Source organism: Amblyomma mixtum, chromosome 8, assembly GCF_055824585.1.
Source record: "Amblyomma mixtum isolate Tamu chromosome 8, ASM5582458v1, whole genome shotgun sequence".
In the NCBI taxonomy this organism is placed as follows: Eukaryota; Metazoa; Arthropoda; class Arachnida; order Ixodida; family Ixodidae; genus Amblyomma; species Amblyomma mixtum.
Window position 1 is genome coordinate 64,443,740 of NC_143019.1, and position 18,585 is coordinate 64,462,324.

The 18,585-nt window shown below is 49.9% G+C and overlaps 1 protein-coding gene across 4 annotated transcripts in view; it reads left to right on the forward strand.

Moving 5' to 3' along the window:
- LOC149332760 (homeobox protein Meis1-like) overlaps window positions 1-18,585 on the forward strand; it is a 410,486-nt gene that overhangs the window by 174,843 nt on the left and 217,058 nt on the right. For all 4 annotated transcript variants that reach the window (XM_089558348.1, XM_089558347.1, XM_089558350.1 and 1 more), the window contains exon 8: window positions 16,085-16,220. In XM_089558348.1, the coding sequence (XP_089414474.1) occupies window positions 16,085-16,220 (136 nt within the window). The remainder of the gene's footprint in view (window positions 1-16,084; window positions 16,221-18,585) is intronic.

Sequence of the window (18,585 nt, forward strand, 5' to 3'; positions counted from 1 at the left end):
TTTCGTTTCGCTTTATTGCTTCGCAGTCTAGGTCTGCTTTCCCATGAACGAGTTCGCGTAGTTTCGGTTGTCGGCATTCCGATCGGTCCCCCGAAAGCCAAGACTGCACTGTTTTAGTTTTTTTTTTGTATGTATGAGTTCGTATTGGAGGGAGGGAGGGCGAATAGAATTAATATGAGCTCAAGAATGATACCAAGAACAAAAGCGGGGTGCACGCGGCTTCTCTGTAGCGATCCCTCGCCGCTGCGCGGCGGTTTGCCACAAAGCGCAGAAGAGGCCGGCAGCGGCCGCTCTAAACCCCAAGCCTGGCTGCCTGCTGCGAACCGGTGGCGAGGGGGGATGTCTTAGCTGAAAGAAGCAGACCGGACTTGATTCTCTATCGTGCGGTCGGATCTCTGGAGCTTCTCAACTCGCCCCCTCGAACCCCCCCCCCCCCTCCCCCCCCCCCTCCCCATCTTCACGCACTTGCCTCTGAACTTGGGGGCAGCCCGGCGCGACTTTCGCATACTCTTTAGCGTGGCCTGAGCTACAGGACCGATCGCGTTGCCTGCCGAAACGCAGCGCGGGAGAAAACAAGAAGACGACCGTCAAACCAAACGCATTCTTGAACGGCGAAAACTTCTGGCAGCCCGAGACGGCATGGAGGACGGCGGGGGGTCGGTAGTCGCGGCCTGTGGTGCATGCCCTGCAACGGGGCGAGGATATATGTCAGCTTTTGCGTTGCGGTTGCAACCGCGCTCTTGCTCTTGTTTTCGACGCGCCAGTTTTTCTGGTTCCTTCGTCGTCGCCTCTAACCCTCGTGCCTCTTGTCTCTGCTTGCTTCGCGGCGAGAGTTTTTTTTTTTTTTTTTTTTTTGCTGTGGCTGCTGTTTAGCTTTCTTTTACAAGTCGGCGCACGGTTGCAGAGCTGACGAACTGCTGCTATCGCTGCCTTTGTGGCAAAACATGCTCACGCTGGTCTGGTTAGCTGCGGCCGAGGTCATCATGTGAGCCCGCAGGAAAGTCGCGCGATCGTCGTCGTCTTCCGAGTCGTTCTCTTCTGGTCTCGTGTTTCCCATTTTGAAAACCTCCTCTCCCACGTACTCTTTCCCTCGGTGTACACCCCCCCTAGCTCCCCCGCAATGCTCGAGAACCCCCCCCCCCCCCCCCCCACCCCCCCCTTCGCCTACGAAGGTCCTTTCAAGAGGCCGCCCCCCACACCACCCCCGCTGTTCCGCCAGTTCACCGGTCTTGGTCACTTGTGCCCTGCTCCTCAAAGTCTCAGGTGGCTGCATTCCTAAGGAGGCTTCCCTCTTTCTCTCTCTCTCTCTCTTTCTCGCTCTCCGCCTCCCACAACAGCTCAGTTTTCCTGTGAATTTCTCGCTGGAAAAAACTCGAAGAAAATAGGCGTAGCGCCGGAGCGAAGGAGGGAGTAGGAGTCAAACAAATTCCTCCGTAAAACCCGTTTTTACTCGTAGTCATATCACGGGTTGTACAGTGCGGGAGGACCGACACACTATGTACTCTGTTTCATACATGAGGTGTAAGGCTGTCAAACCTAGCGCTGTTGTTTACGCTACCTACATGCGCGTTCAAAAGGTAGTGCGTTCCTTGTGGTGAACGAAAGATAGTAAGTGCTTCGCCTGCAGGCTTATCTCATGGTACATTTGTCATGAGCTTGATTAAATGCGCTCCTACTGCCGACGACACGATCTCGCTTTCTTGTGCCTTAGACCACTCGGTCACAGAGCAAGCGCGGAGTAACACGCCTCCCTTCATTTCGTCATGCGGACTACTTCCGTACCTTTCACAGCGTTGCACCTGATGTACGAAATTAATTTTCTTTCTAGGGGTGTGCGAATATCAAATTTTTCGAATACGAATCGAATACGAATACTTGGTTCCGAATATCGAATCGAATAATCAAGGACAGGCCATTTAACCATCACAAAACATTTATTTGAGCTCTCAAGAACGTCAGAGTTCAACTATCAGTGATGAAATTAACACAAAGGTGTGTGTGGCTGCACAAAAAGTATCAAAGTCTCGAACATTATTCTTGACAGAGTGGAAATATCAGAGAAGATGGCTAGTACACAGCATTGATTAAGGCTAGCTCGCCATAAGCACAAAACCGCGTTGCTGGGATATAGGGTTTTCGTGAAGGAAAACCGGCTGCTCCACGTGGTCAGGCAGAAATAGTTTTCTTCTAGCTGAAACGACTTCTCCAGCCAAAGAAAATGCCCTCTCAATTGGCACTGAACTGGCACGTATTGCGAGGTATTTCGTGCACAGCTCTGACTATACCAGCTTCGGCCACAAACAAGCTCACCAGTGCAGTCAGCTACTGCATGGCCCAACGTTACGCATTGCTCTGGGCACCGCCATGTTGTTATGTCTCTGTCGATAGGACTTGCGGACCGAAATGAACGCCGGTGCTCGCAATGGAATATTCGGATGGATACGAATATTCGCGTCGGGTCGAATATTCGAAACAACACAAATACTTGGATTTCGAATCGAATACGAATACTAAAAATATAATATTCGAATTATATTCAAAATTTTCGAATATTCGCACACCCCTATTTCTTTCTTTTTATAGTAGGATACAAGTTTTAAAACTTAGCACTTCGTAGCAATGGGCCATGGTCCGCGGCTTCTAGTATTCAGGTGTCCAATCAGAACAGTAAACATACTTAGCTTTTTATGTCTGCCAGAAGCATTCAAATTCCCGAGTTTATAATTTTATTCTGGTGGTTACCTCTTTGTCTAGGTAACAAGAAGGGTTTAACCAGCGGACTACTTTTTGTCACGTAAGAATTTTGTGTGGCGGTCACTGCAGACACAAGTCTTATCTGACTATAAAAAGGAACACAGCGCTCCGAACCGCTGCCATATTGAGCACCTTTACTCCCCATGTTCCTTTGTACTCTTGAAGGATAGAAGATGTAGCAGAAACGATCGATGAACCTTGTAGCTTATTGCAAAAGGAGAAGAAAATGAGAAAACATTGTTTCAGGAACGGCAGCGTCTAGCACGTTTCATCTTATTTAACTATTCCCGTTACGCCAGCATTACTTCTATGAAAAACACACTTGCCTTACCAGACCTTTCTTCGCCCGAAATTGTTTTCGACTGTGCCTTTTCCACCCTCTGTTAAATGATCATTTTTTTCGAGCCCTTCATACATTTCATCCCGTTCCGATCATATATTTAAAGTCGGTGTTCCATTTTCGAGAACAAAATTGTGTCATGATTCTTTTATTCTTAAAACCAGCGTTGACTCGAACGACCTTCCTCCCTCCATCGCTGCCATTACCGATGTTGGGAACTTCAAGAAAACTGTGTTTTCTGCCATCATCATATAACTTCAGTTTTGTATAACTATGCACTGTATGTTTTCTACCACTCCTTTCTGTAATGCATTCGGGCCCTGAAAGTATTTGAAATAAGTAAATAAATAAATAAATTTTGTGCCGGATGGTTTAGGTCGCTCGTCTTTGCTTCAGCGCACGTTTATTTTTCGCAAAATGCTTTCTCGTCTGTCTCAAAACCAGTCGTTCGGGTCGCGTCACGCTCGTAGGACGGCGTACTCCTTCAAGCCTGCATTGGTGGTGCGGGCTGGTTAACGACGAAAGCTCGGGGAAGCTAATGGCCAAGCGTGAAGGCTTGTTGTGGAATGCGCACTGCGCTCACAAGAACGCTTCCTAATCCTCCCGTTTGCAGGTGCGAGGGGACAGAGGTTGGGGGCGTCGAAGAATGAACGAGGCCCAGAGGAATGAGGAGGAGCTGAGTAGATGGGTGGGCGGAAAGGACCCTGCTCCGATGGCTTCCGAAGAAGACTTCGAAGAGGCTACCTCGCCTCTCTTTAGCCCCAAATTACACGTCACTTGGGACCCGCAGGTATTCTGCAGTCATCCCACTGCTATGCCTAAAGTCAGGGTCTCAAGAGTTAGCTTCCTGCCTTCCACTTTCCAGTCTTTTGTAAGTCTCCGAGCCTCTTCTTGAGAGCTCGGATGTGAGTAGCTGCCAACAAAATTTTTCGTTCGCCCATTTCCACTCTTTACGGCTGCAAAACTAGCAAGTTGCAATTAGCTGTGGGACGTCCAGCTTCGTCAACGAGTGTGGCCCTGACCAACGTACTGATATTCAAGAAGGCTTTCTGAAAGATGGTCTATTTGTTACAGGCTTGAGGTTAACAATGGTGCAGCGGAATTTTAACTGAAGTCTTGGAAAACCGTATACATGAGAATAACGTTAAAAAAAGAACCATTTCCTGAATCTGTGCGCAGCTAATAATATTTTCCTTCGTGAAGTTGCTGAATATAAGTACCCAGGCCTATGGATATCTAATCTCCTCTCTTGGACCAAGCATGTTGACTATGTTTCAGCGAACACTTTTCGAAAGCTTTTTTTTTTTTTTGTCTTACGGCGCTACGCACATCTCTTTGCCTATAACACTATTATTAGACCTGTCTTAGAATACGCAGTAATCGTCTGGGATCATTTTACAAAGAAAAACCATATTAAACAAAATAGAACTCAGAAAAAAAAAAGCAATAAGGTTTATATACACTCATATGAGCGCACGTGAGTCAGTGCACCTCCTTAAAAGAAGCGGCGTGCCGTCTTTTCCACTAGAAATCGTGCATGTCAGTTGGAATTCTTGCGGTTAACTAATAGTTATTAGTACGCAAACACGTCCAATGTCTTCACTTATTCGTCGACCCGCCGCTGTGGCTCAGTGGTTACGACGATCGGCTGCTGACCCGAAATACGCGGGTTCGATCCCGGCCGCGGCGGACGAATTTCGGTGGAGGCGAAATTTTAGAGGCCCGTGTACTGTGCGATGTCAGTACACGCTAAAGTGCAGTTGGTCGAAATTTCTGGAGCCCTTCACTACGGCGTCCCTCATAGCCGGAGTCGCTTTTTGACGTTAAACCACAATAATCCAATAAACCGAACTTATTCCTCGAGGTATCATACTAGAAATCGCCATTTTCTGGCAATACCACCATTGAATTCGCGGTTTAATTGTTCTAAATATTTTTTTTAAAGTACCATCACTTACTGGAAGAGTCTTACTGATGATGTTGTGAGGCAGAAGTCATTGTATTTATCTGCAGAGCATTTCAACTGATTGTTGTTAATTAGCTCGCCGCGGTATTCTCTGTGCTCATTCTGTATGCAGTCATTTGTTTTCGTTAGTGCGTGCCTGTATTTTTACATTTCGTCGGAGCTATCTTCCCACTAGCTATGACCTTGAATAAAGATCGCGGCGTTCATTGATAAGAAAAAAACTAAACAATACAGTCCTTCCATTTGAATGATTTTCGAGAGCCGAAAAATGTCGTGTACACGCCTAAGAGAGCCATCATCTCAGTTACAAACGCTGTTTATTCAGCCCACTGAGTCTCTCGAGTACTCGGAAGAGCTCGCGATATGTCGGTTAGTGTCGGTAAAGAGGACACGGAAGGCTTCTTAGTAGACCTGATGAAGACGCGGGTGAGAGTGTTCTGTTGATGATCTGGGTAGCATGTACTTAAGATGAAGTTTTTGAACTGTTCGGATTGCGGCGTCGGTCCTTGTTTTTTATATGTATTCCTTTGCCAATGCTTCGTTTTCTCTGCTTTTATGTCCCAATATTCTACGTACTGTTCGCTACTGCGCTGTCGGCGTGGTCTCTGACATAGTCTTTGTCAAAGGTAACCAGGCTGCATGGTTTGCTTCTAGCTTGTATAGTGGAGCCCTTGTGGCTTTCCTAAAGATCAAAAGGTGTTAGCAGGTAAGAAGACCCCCAGTCCTTACCTTTAACGACCATTTCAGCTTCAGGGAAGCTATAAGGGCCCCACTTTACGAGCTAGAAGCAAACCATGCAGCCTGGTTACTTTTGACAAAGACTGTACTTAGCATGTCTTGCCAGTGCTACGTTGAAAGCCCACGGGCAGACAAGGCTCTCCGTTTGCATCTCCAGAAGGGTTCGTTCACGGGACGCCCGCCCTTCTAGTGCTCTCGATACATTTTAGCCTTTTTCCATGACAACGAGAGTGACAACACCAAAGGCCACGGAGTGGCGTGGGGCGGCTATTCTTTGAAGCAGACGAAGTGACCTGACATCGGCGACCTTCAACACCAAAATTTCAAGCGTGACGTTATCCGTGTCAAAGTCGCTGATTTCGTAAAGAATAGATAGTGCCTTTTTTGTTTTCTTTTAATCACTATAACTCTCCATAGGCGGCGTTCGTCGCCTTCGGGCCAGTTCAATCTTGCGCCGTGATGACGGCGACGAGGAGTGGCGCGCGGACTCTTCAACATCAAAGCGTTCTCCTCCGTGTTCGACCTCTCCCCTCCCGTCATCCTTCTCTCTGCCGGCCTGGCTCTCGACCTGCCTTGCCGCGTCGGATCCGACGCGGCGACCGCCGCCAATCTCGAAGGGTGTAATTACCGCGGGGCCGGCTTGATGCGTCGCCGCTGTGTGCCGCTCGCTGCCTTCACTCCCTCTGCCCGAGCTCCCCGTCGCTTGCCACGCCGATCGGAGAATCCGGTCGGCTTGGCCGGGTCTAGGCCTTCCCCTTCTTCCTCTCTCTTGCTACACAGGCTCGCTCGCTGGCTGGCCTCAACTCTTGGCCGGCGGGTAGTCGGAACACTCGCTGAGAGGAAGTTATTTCGCCGCTCTTGTCTACCCTTTGTTTCCTTTAGCCTTTTATATTCGTCGTGAATTCCCGCGTTGCTGCTCGCTCGGCGAGCGCGCGCGCGCGTGTTCTCGTGCCTAGCCGAGTCGAGTCCAGTCGAGCCGCGGGTGTCTTTTGTTCGTTTCGTCTTGTTCTCTTGACGGCGCCTTGACGGGGACCGGCGGACTCCAAGGACCCCCACCGTAATTTTCGCGTCAAAAAACTTTGTCTCATTCTTTTTTTGTTATGCCGTTGTTTCTGAAGCCTCCTCCACCACCCTGCCCCCCATCCGCGTGCTCCAAACCGCCTCTTCTTTCACCTCCTCACCCGTGAAGTGGCAGGCGTGTAGCGAGAGAGATGGAGGACGGAGTAAGAGAAGGGTCGAGAATGCCGGGACTGGCGGGCGGCGCGCGGGTGCTTTTGAAGATGACGCATGGCGCGCGGTTTTTTTTTGATTGCGCGTGCCGGATAGCAGCCGGTGCGGGAATGGGAGAGGGAAGGGTGGAGAGGGGGGTGGTTGTGCTGCAGGGCTACGATCCCTGCTCCGCGTCTGTCAGAGGGCTTCCTTGAAAATAAAAGCGGGGTGTGAAGCGGCGGGCGGGACACCGGTGCCCTTCCAGAAGCACGCAGGATGATCGATTTGGAACAATCTGTATTCAGGTCGGACAAAGCGATAAAGCCGTACCACTGCTGCGACGTTGTCTGTCTGTGGTTGCGGCTTTGCTAGCAGCCTATTACTGTCTAACCGGAAGGTGTGCAACAGCAAGTGTTTCTACCTCTCCGCTTTGGTGTAGTGCAGGAATGCTTCTTTCGCTAAAAGGGGGACGCTCGGGTCGTAGTGATTGTCCTGTGTGGCTTTCCCCCTTTATTCTTCATTTATTTGTTGCGAATTCAAACACAGTTACGAAGGCTGAACTGCCCAACTTCCTGTTCTGATGCTGTATGTTCCATGAGTGTAAACAGGCCCGCGCTGCGCGGTTTGTTGGAATAGAAAAAAATGTACAGGTTACCTACGATGCCTGCAGGGCATACTCTTGAGTGAAACACGTTGCCCTGGATTTCTGTCTGTCACGCAGCAAGCGTTTGCGGCAATGCGTTCACGTGTAGACTCCACACATGCACACAAAAATAGAAGATACAAAGAGGGCGCAGTGCTGCAGGGGTGTCATAAATTTGGCTTCGTCGCACAGTCTTGTCACATATGAGGGGAACAGAGGGCGGTCGGAGAGCCAGGGTTCACTCTTCGTTCCTCCCCCTCCCCCGAAGCTCGCGCCGCCACCTGCCTCCGCGCGGCGACTTTTTTTTTTGGAGACCGACAAAGGGCTAACCAACGCACTACTCGCGCCATCTGTCGTCGGATCGAGTCACTTCGACGGCGCTGGTCAGCCTGCCGGCACTGCGGGCTTTGGAGCAGAAGTGCAGACGGCTGCTTTCCAAGCACGTTTCTTGTTCCTGATGTAGCGTGATCCCGTCGAAATTCATCGTGCTGTCCGCGTTGCTTAGCTAGCTATAACAGGCAGCGAGTTTTGTAGAGCGAACCGCTTAATGGAGAGGGTGTGCAGAACTTGAGCCCCATCCCTTTTCCGTCCTTCCCATTCTTTAAGCAGTATGTCTGATGATTAGATAACGATCTATCTGTCTACTAGAATTCTGTTGACTGAGCTTTTTTAGAGATGCCTTTATTGAATCAGGTGATGGTGATGATGATAATGATGACGAGAGATGCTACAGGCACCTTACAGTGTATATGTGTCCTGCAACATCCACTGTGTAGAGGCTCGTATTATATTTAGGTTAAGTAAAACTAGCTGTTTCTCCAGTTGGCGAAGTTGCTTCTCCATCTGACGTAAACTGTTCCCGCCTACTTGACGAACGAAGAAAAGAAGAAGGAAAAAGACGTCGCACATGGCCCCTCTGTCTCGAAGCCGTAAAAGGGTCCGCCCGCGAGCCCGCATTTCGGGCAGGAGCCAATTAGCAAGTTGAAGAAGCGATAGCGCGAGTAGACAGGGGACGAAGGGGATGGGAGGGGGAGTGCAATCTCAGACAAGGTCCGCGGGCCTCGTGATGGATGAAGACGAATAGCCCTTCGTTCCGTCTCCCCTCTTTCCCTCTCCCCTTCTTTACTTCTTGCTCGCTCTTGCCAACTGCCCCGGTCTTTTATTGTATTTCTTTGTCTGGCTTTCTTGCGCCCCCGCTTCCTGACGAACTCCCTTTTGCTGTGCGCCTTGAACTTCTCACTCATTGTGTATGCGCGCCGGCCGACCTTGCGCTGTTGTACTCGTGTTGTGTCGCGCCCTTTGACGTTGTATCAAACCGTGTTGCGATAGCCGGCGATGAAGTATCTTACTCCAAACTAAGGAGTCCGCTGAGCTGTCGAGTAATGCCACAGCCGAAGCTCAGCGCAATTGGCATAGCTTTCGTTGTCCCTGCTTCACAGTGCGGGCGAACGAAGTTTCTTTTTTTTTTTTTGCTTTTGCCATTTGAAGGTGGCCCTTTTCATAGGCCCCGCCGCGGTGGCTCAGTGGTTACGGCACTCGGCTGCTGTCCCGAAAGACGCGGGTTCGATAACGGCCGCGGCAGCCGAATTTCGATTAAGGCGAAATTCTAGAGGCCCGTGTACTGTGCGATGTCAGTGTACGTTAAAGAACCCCAGGTGGTCGAAATTTCCGCAGCCCTCCACTACGGCGTCCCTCATAGCCTTAGTTGCTTTGGGACGTTAAACCCCAATAAACCAAACTAAGCCCTTTCATAGTTTCTGCATCAGCAAAGGCAACTACAGAAAAGAGTCTTCCTGGGCAGCAACCTCTGCAGGACGCGTCTTCTTCGGCGCAGACATTGCGCACGAATCTAGAACGAGCATGATCAACTAGCCGCCGCGGTGGCTCAGCGGCTATGGTGCTCAGCTGCTGACCCAAAAGACGCGGGTTCGATCCCGGCCGCGGCGGCTAGAATTTCTTTGGAGGAGAAATTCTAGAGGCCCGTGTACTGTGCGATGTCAGTGCACGTTAAAGAACCCCAGGTGGTCGAAACTTCCGGAGCCCTTCACTACGGCGTCTCTCATAGCCTTAGTCGCTTTGGGACGTTAAACCCCATAAACCAAACCAAACCAAACCATGATCAACTAGATCACGGTGAAACTCTAGTGCCAAGTAGGGGAGTTTACAAAGGACTCCCTCCGGAATTTTTACAGGCTTGTACCCCTGCAAATATTCCGGAGGGAGTCCTTTGTAAACTCCCCTTCTTGGGAGTCCTGGTGCCTGAAAACTCCCTTGTGCAAGCGCGTTGCTTGGCCAATAAGGATGTTATGATTGTAAGCCGGCCAAGAGGCGCTCTTTGGAATGTTCCTCGTCCGGTCGCGGGATTTAGGTGAGAAGGGGAATGGGGCTATCAGCTGGCGCTGTCACTGTCACAAGAGCGACAAGTCTGGGAGCATCTTTAGTTCCTGGTAATTCTGCGCTACAAGTCTGTCAACGTCGAACAGTTACACGTGTGCGGCTTGCTTTTGAATCCAAAACTTGATCCACTCCTATTGGAGCAGTTCGTGTTTGCCAAGAGATTCGAGGGAAGCTATGCGCCGCGCGTACGCTCTACGGATTGAAATTGAGCTGCCCGTCATCGATGACGTTGACAACACTGCGGGTCTTGATGACGCGGCTGACTGTATCTTACTGACAATATTCCACTGGGCGCTGATGACGGTTGCGAGGAAGACATTGTTGATAAGGGAGGAAGGGAAGAAGTTAATGCTTGGTTATTAATCGTATTACAGTGGCCACCCGTTATTTCGAATTCGCCTAATTCGAACATCCGGTTTATTAATCCGCAAGCATAAGTGTCTCATCTACAGCGAAACCCGTTGTCACCTAAAACGTGGCGTTACAGAACTCGCAATTGGTCGAAGCGGCGTGATGTTATCAAAGGCATGAAAATGCGATATGGTAGCCAGTAGTAGTCAGTAATACTACTTACAGCCGCACCAACTGCATTGGAGCTGAACTGAATTAGAATGGAATTTAAATAGAATAGGAATAGAATTGGAATATAGTCGCAATGCTTTCGCATTAGTCGCACGTAAATTACTTAAGAGCCTGCGGTATTTTTGACTGACACTTTGGTCATGTCGTCGTAATTAGCGTAATTTGGTCACGAAGCGTAATTAGATTGCTCTTAATGCGACCTCCCCACTATTCGAAGAAATTTTTGGGCCCACTCCTGGTTGGAATTATCGAGAGTTGGCTGTTTTTTTGTTTCTCTCTCCTGTGTCAATTTTCCCGGATTGGTAGGAAAAAGAAAGCACTGAAAGATGGGCTCAGCAACGCCTTCATTGGTTAGCTTGTCGCTCTGTTACAGTATACGCTCTGTTACAATATACGCCCTGTTACAGTATACGCCCTGTTACAGTATACGCCCTGTTACAGTATACGCTATGTTACAGTATACGAACTTGTTGTCGACATCCGCGTCGTGCTCTTCTGAAGTCTATACTGAAGCTCAACCTAATTGCACATACGCGCTTTTGCAAGTGTACGAGAATACGTGCAATGTCACGGCTAAGGCGGCTAATGGCAACCGTAAAAGCGGGCTTGTTTACTTTCTCGGGGCCGTCCACTTCCCGCACTTGTATTTTATTCCTTAGCGGGGCCAGGAAGAGTGCTCTTGTGCGCGTTAATTTTGGCCCCGAATGCGTTGACCCCGCGTCACAGCCCCTCTGGCGAGAGGCAGCGCTCAAAATACGTAAGGCAGGTCCCGTATAGCATGCAGTCGGTGCGAGTCTGCGCGGACGCTCTCTTGTACTTCTTCTTCTTCGTCTTCTTCTTGTCGGGTGTTCGCGACTCTCGTCGTCAACCCGTGGCGTTGAGTCGCTCGCGCTGCCGTGTCGCTGCGCCGCGAGTCCTGCCGCATTCCGCCAGCCAGCACGAAAAAGAAGATTGCCGTATTTTCCGGTGTACAGTCCGTCAGCTGTAGATGTCCCAAAGTTAACAGAAATTATCATTTTAGGACAATGTGCACGTGGGCATCATACGTTTGTTCTTTATAACTCCCCCCCCCCCCCTCCTTCCTCTCTGCCCGCGCAATACCTTATGCCGGACGGACGCGGTTCTCGGAGTCAAGACGTTTTCACGGTGATACCTCCGCAGTTCCAATTAGACAAGTGGTTGGGCAAGTTGGTAACGGTATTCCATAACAACACTGCGACAAATGACATGTGTCCTTTATTCCGTATCTCGTCGGCTGCACTGTATTTATAGGGGTACCTCCGCAGTACCTCCGGCTAAGGCAGATTACGCAGAGTGCTTCTTGAAACAAGTACCGTGGTTTTAAGTTTCATAACCAGCTTATATATACCTTCGCCCTAAAGATTGTTGCTCGTCACTGCCTGTGTTTGTTTTTCGTTCTGCTCATTGTGTGGTGAATTTGCCTTAAAGCATGCGTGCCAACAAACCCAAATGTCCACAGCATCGCATAGCGTTTTTGTGCGGCTGACCACAGTGGACTATGCAACTCGGGCAGGTTCCGTCCAGTATATATACATATATATAGCCGCCGCAGTGGCTCAGTGGCTATGGTGCTCGGCTGCTTACCCGAAAGACGCGGGTTCGATCCCGGCCGCGGCGGTTGAAATTGTTTGGAGGAGAAATTCTAGAGGCCCGTGTACTGTGCGATGTCAGTGCACGTTAAAGAACCCCAGGTGGTCGAAATTTCCGGAGCCCTCCACCACGGCGTCCCTCATAGCCTTAGTCGCTTTGGGACGTTAAACCCCATAAACCAAACCAAACCAAACCATATACATGTATATAAAGGAAAAGATATCTTCTCGGCCAGAATTGAGCCCTGCGAACGATACACCGGGTGGTGAGTGTAGGTCGGAAATTACGGTAGTGAGAAGAATGCGAATAAGAAGATAGAAGACGGAGCAGCAGGCGCAGCATGTGTGGAGATAGCGTCACCGCGGCCCGTCTATTTGCAGCACGACTCGCCGCTGGGGCACCCCCCCCCCCCCCCCCCCCCCCCCCCCCCCCCCCCTCTCGAAAGCGCGGCGCCTCTCTCGAACCCTGAGCGCGGCGCCTGAAATAGGCTCAGAGACAGCTCCCCTCCCGGGGCGCCTGAAACCTCGGCGCGTTGAGACACGGTTGTATACATGCGACGCATGAGACGCATCGAGGAGCAGCACGAGTTGCGCGGCGGCAGACGCCGCGTGCTCGGCAGGCTTTCGATCTCCATTATCAAGCTTGATACACTCGCTTTTAGTCACGCGAAACGGATTTCGAGACGAGAAATTGCATTCGACACGGGGACAGCTTCTTTTCACGTTCGTCGTCATCATCAGTGATTAATTCCAGGGCGGTGAGACTCGCAGAGAGAAGACTTGCTGTAACCATCCCTGGCGCGCCATAATTGCACTGCCAAGAATGCGTGCTGGAAAACGGACTCAGAGTCAATGTCTCACTGCCTCAGTGAAAGTTGAAATTTGTTTACGCAGAATATTTCGTTCTTTTCCCAAGAGCCCAGATCTCAAAAACGTCTAAAATCTCTCAAAACGACCTCAAAACGACCTCAAAACGGACAAGAAGGGAGACACGACACACACGAGCGCTGCAGTAAAACGATCTCAAATGCTCTCTGTAGCGGCCATCGTGGTACCGGCTTGAATCACGCGATCCGAAAAAGAGTGTTTTTGTCACATTATACGCTCTGTGGTTTTCTGCAGAGTACTGGCTGGCTATCAGGAGGCGTTGCCAAATGTCTTTTTTCAGCTTAGACAACAATGCGGATAGCGTGTGCATCGGAATTCGGCCGCCACTTTCAAAGTCAGCATCGTAACTCTCTGAATAAGTTCACTGCAAGAGAAATGTATCTCTTATTGTTCTAAAATTATCCTTGTCTTGCGCCAGTTGTGGTCAACCTATATCCTAGCAAATTTCTCCCTGAAGTCATCTCCCAACCGGACTCCCCCCTGGAGTCATCTCCCAACCGGATGCCCGCTACTGCAGCTATAGCAGTCCGAATATGGCGGTTGACGGATCGACTATTGCAAAAAAAAACTAAACACACACCGAAGTTGCAACATAAGCTGCGATAAATATGAAATCTTATGATATCGCATTCCACTCTTGAGGAGATTTAAGCGTCTTCGTAGTTTTTCTCGGCCTTTTGCTATACAGTCGTCACGCGTCACGGGACCGGAGCGCCATGTTTTTCCCCACCTCGCTCTCAGATCCCACACACACGGAAAAAACAAACGATCTTGGTGATTTTCCGTGGTCAAACAATTATGCTGCCAATTAGAGGCTCGACGGGTCCGTCCGAATTGATTTAGACTGGTTCCCGGGCTCTTCATAATCTTACCACGAGATCTTTGTGACCAACGCTTGTACGCGCACAGTTTGTCTTGCACCATCGAGCATGCATGCAGCTGCTCTTGTCTGGGTGTCGATCACTCGATATTGCGGGATTGGAGAGAAGTAGGGCGCCGTAATAAACGTCGCCGTCGGCAGCCGTCTCCGTCGCCGCAGGTGGGGGGAAGCGTAATTGCGGCAGTGCAGTACACTATACGCGGCCGATAGGTGTCGTAAATACAGCGGCAGCGCCAGCTTTTGCTGGGTGCCGGGAGAAATGAGCCGAGGTCGGCAGGCGACGGTACTGCCACCTGCAACCTTGCACGTACTCGTACTTGTGAAAAAAAAAGAAGGGAGGGGGGGGGGGGGGTTAAAATGGTGTACACCCTGCTGAAAAAAGTTGTATGATGCAATAAACTCCTACAGTTTATCATAGAAATATCATAGACTTATCATACAAATCATAGAAAATTATCATTTAAATGTCACACATTTGTGTAAAATCATACAGTCATCAAGAGATGTCATAGAATATCATACGAATTGTATGATATGTCATACAGACTGTATGATATTCAATGATGAATGATCTATGAGGTTATTAATCATATAACTTTTTTTCAGCAGGGCAGTCTTTGTCAAAGTAACCAGGCTGCATGGTTTTGCTTTTCAGTCGTATATTTAAACTATCATGCCAGTCCTCAGGCTCTAAATCTCTGTATGGTAAGGAGAACCCCTGTCCTCACCTTCAAAGAACTTTTAGACCTTAAGGAAAGCCTTAAAGGCTCTACTATACAAATGAGAAGCAAACCATGCAGCCTGGTTACTTTTGACAAAGACTGTACTTGTGAGAGAGGGAAGGGGGGGGGGGGGGGGGGTCTTAAAGTGCGTCTCAGTAAAATGCGTAAATAGGCGTCTGAGTTTGTTTTTCTCGACAATTTGCTCTTTGCGAGTTTGTGTTTCCCACTTTCCCGACACACATCGCCTAGGATGTGTGTGATGTGAGCGTTCTCGCGTGGGTGGCGCTTTTGATTCTGAGAATGAGACGTTTGCTAGCCGGTGTGTGCGTGGAGATCTGCATGATCCCGAACGCTACATCCGAGTCATCGTAAAATACGTCGTCACTTTCCATCTACACTCTGCCTGTCTATTTCCTTCAATTCCTCTTACTCCTAGTGTGAAGTGGCAAGCCAGCATCAGGTTTCATGAAGCCGACCTGTCGGCCTTTCCGGTCATTTGATATACCGTTAGCTTGAGCCGTATTGTCGCGATGTTGGTATTCAGTTCTCCTCGTTAATTGAATAGCTAGCGAAGGGACTAGATATAGAAAATGACACCCGAATTAATTCGGTACTTTGCAGTGTGTCCTTGTCTTAATTATTTCTACGAAATGAAGCATCAGCAATGAGTTCAGTACTACGTACGTTTTTTGTTTTTAGTTTACATGGACTGGAGGTTGGTGCCTGATAATGCTGCAGACGTGAAAAAAAAAAAACGCTCAAAGGCTGACTGCCACGGGTAATGCAGAATATGCTACGCATAGTGAAATGCGAAGTAAAACATGTCAGCAATGTCAATTAATACGGAATGCTAGACGCAGGTCCTGAAATGCCAGTAGATGCCGTCAGGAAACAACATGAAAGGGAGGGGGGGGGGGGGGGGGGGGGGGGGGATGCGCCTGTTTCAGAGTAAGCCGCAGAAATCGCAACTGGACCGTATTCAAGAAAAATTATGAGAGCGGCATGGCTGTGCGAACAAGTGTGGTAAGTAAAATGCTACAGGGCAGAAGTATAAACCAAGCCGATTTATTGTAAGGCGGACGCCATCATTGCTTCAGGATGGACGCTACCTTTCTCGTTTCTTGCACCGCTTTGCTACGAGCCTCGTTTTACGCTCTGGCAATGCGCATCAAATCGACCGCATCCGCGTGCATGATGACTCTGCTCGAAACAATAAGTGACTGGACGTGGGAATCGGTGTTCAGGGAAGACTGAGGGCCGAAAGATGCTGCTGTGCTGTCGCTGTTGCCAGAAGTGCTCTCTTTGGCGTGTGTGGTCTTGTAGTTAATTGTGGTTTACTTTCGTTCTCGTTGCAGCGGCCCCCTTCGCAGTCCCTGAACTCGTACGGCACAGCCGACGACGTGCGTTCTCCGACGGGTTCGGCGGGCACGCCTGGTCCCATGCCTCAGCAGCCCAGCTCACAGCAGAGCACCGACAACAACAGCGAAGCGGGTGAGTGCCGTGCTCTCTTCATGCATCCTATCTTCTTCAGTTCGTGGCCTCTTCGGCCCTAGCCATGCACTAAACTTGGTCACTGCGTGGGTCCCGCAATGCAATCGCGCTGTGTAGCCGCGAGCACTAGTCACGCGATGAAGCCACGCAACAGCTCAAATCTTTCAAACAGCCTATGTTTCGAGAGTCTGGCTTCGCGTGTGGCTCATTGGTGGGTCACACTCCACTGAGGAAAATTTATCGGTGTCCCGCTATGCACAGGGATTGGGACTCTCAAAATCGCTGCCGTAGTGAACGTGTTCGTCAAAATCGCTGCCGTGTGAACGTGGCTTATCAGCTGTGTGGATCCTGGAAACTCTCACAAACAGATGAGTGTCAACGTGACAGATCTTCTATAGCGCTGAACTTTTCCCTCGTCGTCTTAGTAGGAAAAAGAATAAAAAAGAAACGCGAACTTCCGCTCAGTGCAGGGGTTTCAGGCAACCTGTTACCCTTCGCTGCTAGCTGCACGGAGCAGCTCAGGTGCAGTGCAAGGGAGATGACAAACTGTGCTGCGCTGCTTAGTGGGCTGGTAAGATCGTAAGAGCGCGACAGGAATGCCGTCTCGTACTTAACAGAAGCAAAGAGGCTAGAAGTCGTGTTTCCCTGCGCATGTCCAGGCATGTCTGAAATGCTCTAATCACTTGAACATGACGGATCATGACGCGTTGAAGAGGACCGCACTGATGAACGTGTCGAAATATTGGATGGTATTTATTCAAAGTGCATGGCAATGTGAGCTATTTCGCGGGCAATGTTTCTTTGAAATCACGTCAGCATGGGCGGCATGCTGGCGATCTAACCTCTTGCGTTTAGTCCACGCCGTTATTTGCGGGGAACTGTGCAGTCTTCTGGCAAAGTTACATATCCAAAAAGCTCCCGATAAGTACAGCCTTTGTCAAAAGTTTGGAGCCCAGAAGGTTTGCTTCTCAGCCACACTGCGCGGTTGGTAATGCATCTCCATCGCTCCAAATTTCCTGAAGGTAATAAGATTTCTGGTCCTACCTCCTCGAATGGTCAGGACTTTTACGAATGCTTCATGAGGCCCACTGCAAGGCTTACAAGCAAACCCCCTGGGCTCGAAACTTTTGACAAAGACTGTACTTTTAGAGAGCGCTGCTGCTGTATGTGTTGGCATACCAGCCGCTGAGTTCAAGCGGAAGCCATTTACCTTTCTCTGGAAGGCGCATGAGATAAAAACTAGAAAATCGTGGGTGGGTGAATTCTTGTGGCAGCGACCGCGTGGGATCAAAGACATGCGATGCTGCCAGGACAAGCGAGACGGTGCGCGACAAGCGTAAAGACTCCTCCGTATGTTTCAAACACACGTCGTGTTTGACTAACTGAGCCCACCGCGTAACACGGCTCAAGCCCAAAGGCTGTCTTTTCGTTAGGCCTTCCTTGTCTGTCCGCGGTTTTGTATAGCCGCCGTGTGTCGCTATACATGACAGACCTGTCCGGCCTGTCCAGACACTAACGCATGCACTGTGTGCTCCTGCCACTTCGCTCTGCTCCCTTTGTTGAAGTTTTTCACGCTCTTCGAGTAGATAGATAGACGGACTCCGCTGGCGGCATCTTTCCTCCTAACCTTGCTTCCGGTTCTCCGCTGTTAACTTCTTTCTCCTTGTGTACGCGTGCCCTCCTCGGCTTTAATTTACAACGCCGCTGGCTGACGAACGACCTTCGTCGCCTTGGGGCACGGGGCTTGAGTTGAGGGGGAGAGGGGGCTGAGAGGTGCGAGGGGGTAGCAGCGAGCCGCCAGTCTTCGGGAGCGATGATGGATACGATGGAGTGCTCGACAAGAGCGACTTGTTCGCTCTCTTCGCCTCTGGAGCAAAGAAGGCGACGCGCTCTATCAGTCCCTTGTCACGCTTAAGGCGGCGCTCTATCAGTCCGCTGTCACGCTTACGGCGGTGGCGGCAGGCTTGCTGACACCTTTTGCTTCGTCACCCGCGTCGACTGTCGTGAGCGTCTGTCGGGAGTCCCGATGTGCCGGGGCCAATTCCAGCGGAAAGATGTCCGTCGCCGCTTCGGTGCCAGAATTCTTCGTGGTTAGTTAAAGTTTGGGCGGCTAGTTTCCAAAGAGTGATAAGGCAAAACAAAGCCGGAGTGCAGGAAAATGAGCAGAAAGTGCCGCAAGTGTAATTTTAAATCGAATGTTTACTTTGTCTTTCTTTAGTTGGTTTGAAGCTCGACTGCATACAGCCAAAGATGGAATTTCGCGAGAGCGAGCTCTGAGAAAGAAATGAAACAACTGGACTTCGGGGCTAGTTGCAAACTCAATTCGAGGGGCTGTATTTCGCTCTAATTTATCGTGAGCCATACA